The 8,229-nt window shown below is 44.1% G+C and overlaps 2 protein-coding genes across 2 annotated transcripts; both read left to right on the top strand.

Moving 5' to 3' along the window:
- Positions 1–4,547: 4,547 nt before the first annotated feature.
- On the top strand, positions 4,548–5,181 carry LOC137356203 (histone H2B 5-like). Its single transcript, XM_068022053.1, has one exon. The coding sequence runs from the start codon at positions 4,556–4,558 to the stop codon at positions 4,934–4,936; it is 381 nt and encodes a 126-aa protein (XP_067878154.1). The 5' UTR covers positions 4,548–4,555; the 3' UTR covers positions 4,937–5,181.
- A 752-nt stretch (positions 5,182–5,933) lies between these two features.
- LOC137356345 (late histone H2A.L3-like) lies at positions 5,934–6,323 on the top strand. The gene has a single exon (XM_068022229.1). It carries the CDS (start codon positions 5,934–5,936, stop codon positions 6,321–6,323), a length of 390 nt encoding a protein of 129 aa, XP_067878330.1.
- The last annotated feature ends 1,906 nt before the right edge of the window (positions 6,324–8,229 follow it).

Genomic DNA, 8,229 nt, shown 5'->3' on the forward strand with positions numbered 1-8,229 from the left:
GGCAGAGAAAGGGTAACTATAGTAATATAAAAGCAAAATACTGCAGATGCTGGAAATTTGAAACAAAAACAAGAAATGCTGGAAATACTCAGGTCTGGCAGCATCTGTGGAGAGAGATGCAGAGTTAACATTAACTATAGACCAGTTAGTTTGACACCTGTCATGAGGAAGGTGGTAGAATTGATCAATGAGGAGGCTATAGCTGGGCATTTTGAGAAACATAAGGTCATCAGGAATAGTCAGCATGGTTTTGTGAAGGGGAAATCATGTTTAACCTATTTATTGAAGTTCCTTGAAGGACTAACATGCACTGTGGATAAAGGGGAACCCGGTTGACATACAGTACTTGGATTTCCAGAAGGCATTTGACAAGTTGCCACATAAAAGGTGATTGTGCAAAGTAGGAGCTCATGGGTAACATATTGGCATGGATAGAAGATTGACTGGCTGGCAGAACACACAGAATGCAGAAATGGGTCCTTTTCTGATTGGCAGGATGTGACGAGTGCTGGGGCCTCAACTTTTTACAATTTATATCAATGACGTAGATGAGGGGAGTGATGACATGGCAGCTAAATTTGCAGATGAAACAAAGATAGGTAGGAATGTATGTAGTGAGGAGGACATAAGGAAGTTGAAGACTGATATAGATAGGTTGAGTGAGTGGGCAGAAATCTGGCAGATGATGTACAATGTGAGAAAATGGGAAGTTGTTCACTTTGTCAGGAATATTAAAAAATATTTCAGTGCTGAGCGACTGCAGAATTCTGGAGAGGGATCTAGGTGTTCTAGTGCATGAGTCAAAAAAGTTAGTTTGCAGTTACAGCAAGACAGAAGGAAGGCAAATGGAATGCTATCCAGTATTACGAGAGGAATTGAAAATGAAAATAATCACGTTATACTTCAGTTATACAGGGCATTGGTGAGACCACATCTAGAATACTGTGTGCAGTTTTGGTCTCCTTATTTAATAAAGGAAGTAAATGTGTTGGAGACGGTTCATAAGATGTTTACTTCAGAGAAGTGAGTGTGACAGCTAACCAGAATAAAAAGACACAAACTCAAATACCAGAGAATGAGAATATAAGAGCAGGGAGGTTATGAGGGAGCTGAATAAAATGCTAGTTAGGCCACAGCTGGAGTACTGTGTACAGTTCTGGTCAACTCACCAAAGGAAGGACGTGATTGCAATGGAGAGCGTGCAGAGGAGATTCACCAGGATGTTTCCTGGGCTGTGGCATTTCAGTTATGAAGAGAGACTGGATAGGCTAGGGTTGTTTTCCTTGGAGCAGAGAAGGCTGAGGGGGGAACTGATTGAGGTATACAAAATTACACGGGACATCGATAGTACAGATAGGAAGAAAACGTTCCCTCAGTGGAGGGATCAACAACCAGGGGAGATAGATTTAAGTAATGGGCAGCAGGTTTAGAGGGGACTTGAGGAGAAAATACTTCACGCAGAGTGTGGTTGGAATCTGGAACACACTACCTGAAGGGCTGGTAGAGGCAGGACCCCTCATAGCATTTGAGAAGGATTTCGATGAACACGTGAAACGTCATAGCATACAAGACTATGGGCCAAGTGCTGGAAAATGTGATTCGAATAGATTCATGCTTGATGGGAGGCAGAGACACAATGGGCCAAAGGGCCTGTTTCTGTGCTGTATAACTCTATGACAAATGTAAAGGAAAGCCAACATTCAGATAGCAGAAATTCACAGATCCAAAGCAAATCCACCATACAGTTCAGCAGAAAGTGACAGGACAGAAAAAACACACTCACATACCAGAAATTGGCATACAGAATAAAATTCACACGCCCGTATCAGAAACTAACTTGTACAGATGTAAATCCACAATCATACAGCAGAGAGTGAGATGTACGTCTAAACCCAACTTCTGACACTTGAGGCTAACGTACACAGAGTGAAAACACTGTTCATTTCTCGTACCAGAAACGGCCAGATGTAGATCACAACCCACACTCACATATTAGAACTGGCAAGTACCTTGTAAAATATCTCTTAATGAACCACTGACAGGGAGACGATACAGTCCACATTCGTTCATCAGAAACTTACAGATACAGATAATAAACAGTACTTACATATAACAGATTGAAAGAAACAGGTTAAAACCCACCCTCATATGCAGACATCTGATGGGTACAGAACACAGGTGAGGCCTCCAAACCAGAGACTGACATGTCGAGTGAAAACAACGCTGGCATGTCATCAATTAACATGTGCTGTGTAAAGCTACACAAAAATGTCACTTACTAACAGATACAGAGACAAAATCAAACAACCTTTCATACCAGAAACTGACAGGTGCAGATTAAAATCCAAATTCACAATTCAGAAATTGACAGATAAAGAGAAATGCCCAGACTCCAAAAGCAGATATTAACAGATACATAACAAAACCCACACTCACTCAGTAGAAGTACATAGGTACAGAACAAAACCCATAATCACCCATTTAGAAACTGAATGTTACAGAGAAAAAAAAACAGAATCACCGATTGAAGATTGAAATTATTGAATGAAATCAGTTTGACAGACGTAGAGTAAAAGCCACAGGTAAATATCACATACTGAGAGGCATAGAATGAATCCCACACTCACGTGTCCTGCAGGGAAGGACGAACATTTCACGACTCAGAATGTCCATGCACCTCCTCCTGCCATATTCCGCATATGTGACCAAATAGATTCTTTTGTTAACACCTCAAAACGTCATCCCTGCCAGTGTTATCATATTATATTTGATCAGTTCTTTCCGCTCCACAACCCTCCATATTTTTTCAGGCCTATCTTTCCTGAATATTTGTTGCCAGTAATAATAAGTTCCCTTGTCTCACCAAGTTCAACCAGAATTATGTAATTGCCACTATATAAATCTTTCATAATAAAAACAAGAAATGCTGGATATACTGAGCTGGTTTGGCAGCATCTGTGGAGAGAGTAGCAGAGTTAACATTTCACGTCAGTGACCCTTCTTCAGAACTGGTAAATATTAGAAATGTGAAAGGTTTTAAGCAAGTAAAGCGGGGGTGGGGCACGAGATAACAAAGGAGAAGGTGTAGAAAGGACAACATCACAGAATATCTGACCAGAAGGTCATGGAGCAAAGGCAAACATTATGTTAATGGTGTGTTGAAAGACAAAGCATTAGTACAGATAGGGTGTTAATGGATGAAATTTGAATAGGCACAAGTACCAACACGGAAAAAAAAGTGGGTAAGCAAACTGTACCAACTAAGATGATATAAAATAAAATAAACAGAAAAATAAATATAAATAAGAAAGAATAACTAAAAATAAAAGTAAAATGGGGGGCCCGCCATGCTCTGAAATTATTGAACTCAATGTTCAGTCTGGCAGGCTGCATTGTGCCTAATCAGTAAATGAGATGCTGTTCCTCGAGCTTGCGTTGATGTTCCCTGGAACACTACAGCAATCCCAGGACAGAGATATGAGCATGAGAGCAGGGGGGAGTGTTGAAATGACAAGCAACCGGAAGCTCGGGGTCATGCGTTCAGACTGAGCAGAAGTGTTGTGCATAGTGGTCACCCAGTATATGTTTGGTCTCCTCAATGCAGCGGAGACCACTTTGTGAGCAGCGAATGCAGTATACTAAATTGAAAGAAGTACAAGTAAATCGTTGCTTCACTCGAAAGGAGTGTTTGGGGCCTGGGATTGTGAGGCGAGAGGAGGTAAAGGGGCAGGCATTACACCTCCTGTGATTGCAGCGGAAGGTGCCGTGGGAAGGGGACAAGGTGGTGGGGGTAATGGAGGAGTGGACGAGGGTGTCGCGGAGGGAACGATCCCTTCGGAATGCTGACAGGGGAAGGGAGGGGAAGATGTATTTGGTAGTGGCATCACGCTGGAGGTGGCAGAAATGGCGGAGGATGATTCTTTGGATGTGGAGGCTGATGGGGTGGAAAGTGAGGACAAGGGTATCCTCGGTTGAGGAAAAAGGAAGACATATCAGAAGCGCTGTCATCTCAATCTTTCATGTGGTTACTTGTGACTGCAGCTGACCAAACTTATTTGGCACGCTACATGGAGATAAGGACTTGCACTTCAATGCTCGCATTTGCCCCACTCTGACCCTCACTAAACTGGACGATTCGGTCCTGTTGATGGACGGAAGTGCAGAGGGGCGCTACATCCTGATAAGGAAGGGAATTATGGAGAAATTATACGTAGAGTTAAAAAAGAGACGAGTTCGTACTAGCAAAATAGAAATGGTTGATGAGGAAGAGGGACTCAGCAAGTCACTGATGTAGATGGATAAGGGCCGGCAAAGGGGTTTGGATGATCTGACTGCTGCGACAGTTTGTGGCTGTGAGAAGCACAAAATGTGATTGGTTACTTTAGATACCCAATCAGAGAGATACAGAACATCAGGCAGTGATATCATTGTAAACCAGCCAATCATGAACATGGCCTTCTCCCATTCCTCATTAGCATAGGGGTCTGGGGATGTCTACAAAATGCGAGCTTGGAGCGAAATTTCGGTTATTCTGTGTCTGAAATTGATCGTGATCATGGTTGACGAGAAGAAAACTGCAGCAGCTTCCAAGAAGGGCGCCAAGAAAGTTCTGAAGAAGGCGCCAGCAAAGGGCACCAAGAAACGGAGAAAATCCAGGAAAGAAAGTTACTCCATCTACGTGTACAAAGTGATGAAGCAGGTTCACCCTGACACCGGCATCTCCTCCAAGGCCATGAGCATCATGAATTCGTTTGTGAATGATATTTTCGAGCGAATCGCGGTTGAGGCTTCCCGCCTGGCCCATTACAACAAACGCAGCACCATCAGCTCCCGGGAGATCCAGACCGCCGTGCGCCTGCTGCTGCCCGGGGAGCTGGCCAAACACGCCGTGTCGGAAGGTACAAAGGCGGTCACCAAGTACACCAGCTCCAAGTAAATATCCGCAATGTATTGAAACACACCCAAAACACAAAAAGGCTCTTTTAAGAGCCACCCACAACTTCTCTGAAAAAGCTACAACATTGTCTGTATAGTGTCGACTTATATTGATTTATATATCAAGTGTCCTTGCCTTTGTGATCTCTGTTTTACTCCCATAGATTCTGGTTAATGCAGTTTCACTGCCCGTGCGATCTTTCTGTCTCTAACTAATAATGTTCCGTACATAAATTACTGGCCACTGACCATTTGTGAGGTTTGTTCTCGGACGTGTTCATATTCGGCCCCTTTTCTGTATTTCGACAATAAAAGCTGATTTAACGCACATACATCAGTTCGCAGTCACTTATTTCCCGAGTTCAAATTTGACCTCAAAAATTAATAATTACATTATCTGGAACCCCGGGTGGTGTCGGAACCCTCCGTCTCACACGCTGACACCTGACACTGAAAATCTACACTCCGCTGTTGTCTCCCACGAATAACAAACAATCGTTCATCAGTGATGCGGTATTATTATGAAAATTGACATGAAATGTGCCCGGTTGGAGAATGTTGTGAAAGAGACTTTCTGCTCGCTGGTTTCAAAAAGGACAGAGAGTAAACCCGAATAGATGTCAGAATGTAAAAGCCAATCTGGAACTTGTTACCAAATGTAGAATAACACAATATGAAAAAGGTTTTATTTATTTAACCGTAAAAAAAGAACTATAAATGTGATATTCTGTATTGAAGCCGCCCCAATATATTGGCGGGCTTTTCAAATTTGAAAAATCGGTTGCAGTCTGACAATTTGGCGCCGTTATTTTCCGCCCTCATCTCCTTGGCGTCTCCTGATTGGTGACTTCAGCAGCTCTCCGATTGGTTACATGAAGAGCACAGAGCAGAGTGACCAATCAGCAGTGCCCACCACTCCATTCCTCCAGAAGGTACAAGGAGGAGGAATGTGGGCGGATCTCAACATTCTTCGTGAAAGTGCTTGTGAGATTGTGGAAATGTCTGGAAGAGGAAAGACCAGTGGGAAAGCTCGGTCTAAGGCCAAGTCCCGCTCCTCCCGAGCTGGACTACAGTTCCCGGTGGGACGTGTTCACAGGTTCCTTAAAAAGGGCAACTATGCTGAGCGGGTGGGTGCCGGAGCCCCGGTCTATCTGGCTGCTGTGCTCGAGTACCTGACAGCTGAAATCCTCGAGCTGGCCGGCAACGCGGCCCGGGACAACAAGAAGACCCGTATCATCCCCAGACACCTGCAGCTGGCCGTCCGCAACGACGAGGAGCTCAACAGGCTGCTGGGAGGGGTGACCATCGCTCAGGGCGGGGTGCTGCCTAATATCCAGGCCGTGCTGCTGCCCAAGAAAACCAGCGCTCAGAGCACGAAGGGCAAGTGAAGTGGTCTGACTTGAATCTGTGAACCCAAAGGCTCTTTTCAGAGCCACCCACTTTATCTGTGAAAGGGCTGGTTACTGTCTGAGAGACGGTAATTTTATACTGTTCGCGTTATTTTGTGATGGTACGAATTGTACTGGAGTCAAGCATTTATCTGCTTATCAGATGGAATGCATTTTAATTTTCTCGCCATATTTGTAAGGCTTTTTTACAATTCTACCGTTTATATACAACTAAGGCGTGTCTTGAGTTCTAAAATGAGCTACTCTGATAAAATGTCTTGTATACAATGGTGTCACTGCTCTCACACAGAACTGCAAGGTCCTGAAATTCCCAGCTACAATATGGAGACAATGAAATCTGCGTCACTGCTTCGAGAGTTATCAGTGGACAGTAAAGAGGGTGGTCAAATCCTTCTGAGACGTTTATGTGCTGGAATCAACAAGAGATAACAGCTCTATCTTTTGCCAATTTGATGTCTGTTTGAAGAGCCGTTGTGTTATCTGATGCCAAACTCAGTTCCGGGCAGGGTCAGTTTATTTTTCAGGGCAGTTGTTTCAAAGAAGCTGAAGGCGGATTTTAAAAGAGATGTTGCGTTTCGTCTTTTATTTCTGTACATTGTGGAGATTTACAAGGAACTGGTAAACTTCGTCAGTCTTTTTGTCCCTGCCAAGGCGGCGTGCTTGGAGAACTCCCCGGGCAGCAGCAGACCCATTGCGGTCGATATGTGTGTACACAAATCACAAGATCCAAATGATTGTAGACTGATGCCATCTACTGGCTAAAAGTGAGTCATGCAAGAATATTTTCATTCCTTCAGAAATATCTGAAATTGGAGAGGAATAACATCGAGTGTGTTGGGGGCAGATTCAATCGAGACCCTGAAAACTGAATTGGATAATTATATCAAGAATAAAACAAAACTGCAGAGCAATGGAGAAAAGGCGGGTCGGTGGGACGAGGTGAGCTGGTCTTGCGGAGAGCCGGCCGCGACACGACGGGCCGAATGACCAACTTAATAGAAATATCGAAAGATAGGAACAGGAGCATTCGGCGCTTCCACCCTGCACCGCCAGGCAATACGATCATGGCTGATCATCCAAACTCAGTACCCTGTTCTCGCTTTGTCCGCGTCTTCCTTGATCCCTTTTGAAATAAGCGGCGATCATTTTAGAACTAAAGACACGCTTTAGTAGTACATAGAGTCAGAGAGAGATCCAGCACTGAAACAGGTCCTTCGGCCCACCGAGTGTGTACCGATCATCAACCACCCATTAATACTCTTCCTATATTAATCCCATATTGCCTACAACATTCCCTCAATTCTTCCCTCAATTCTCTTACCTGCACTGGGGGCAATTTACAATGGCCAATTTACCTATCAACCTGCAAGTGTTTGGCTGTGGGAGCAAACCGGAGCACCTGGCGGAAACTCACGTCACAGGGAGAACTTGCAAACTCCGCACAGGCAGTACCCAGAACTGAACCCTGGTCGTTGGGGCTGTGAGTTTGCGGTGTTCATCACTGTGTGGCCCTAAAAGGTAGTACTGTAAAAAAAAGCCTTACAAATATCAGAGGAAATTAAAATGCATTTCATCTGATGAGCATCTAAATGCCCGAATCCAGTAGTACAAACTCTTTTATGAATTTATTTAATAATTTGGCCTCAACTCTTTTCTGTGGTAGAGAATTCCACAGGTTCACCACTCCTTGGGTGAAGAAATCCCTCCTCATCTCAGTCCTAAATGTCTTACCCCTTATCTTTAGACAGTCACCCCTGGTCCTGGACTCCCCCACCATCAGGAACATCCTTCCTACATCTAGTCTGTCCAGTCCTGTTAGAATTTTGTCGGTTTCTAGGAGATGATGTCACCATTCCATGATTCTATCCTCCAATGGGAACATGAA

This window comes from Heterodontus francisci, chromosome 45 (assembly GCF_036365525.1).
Source record: "Heterodontus francisci isolate sHetFra1 chromosome 45, sHetFra1.hap1, whole genome shotgun sequence".
NCBI lineage: Eukaryota > Metazoa > Chordata > Chondrichthyes > Heterodontiformes > Heterodontidae > Heterodontus > Heterodontus francisci.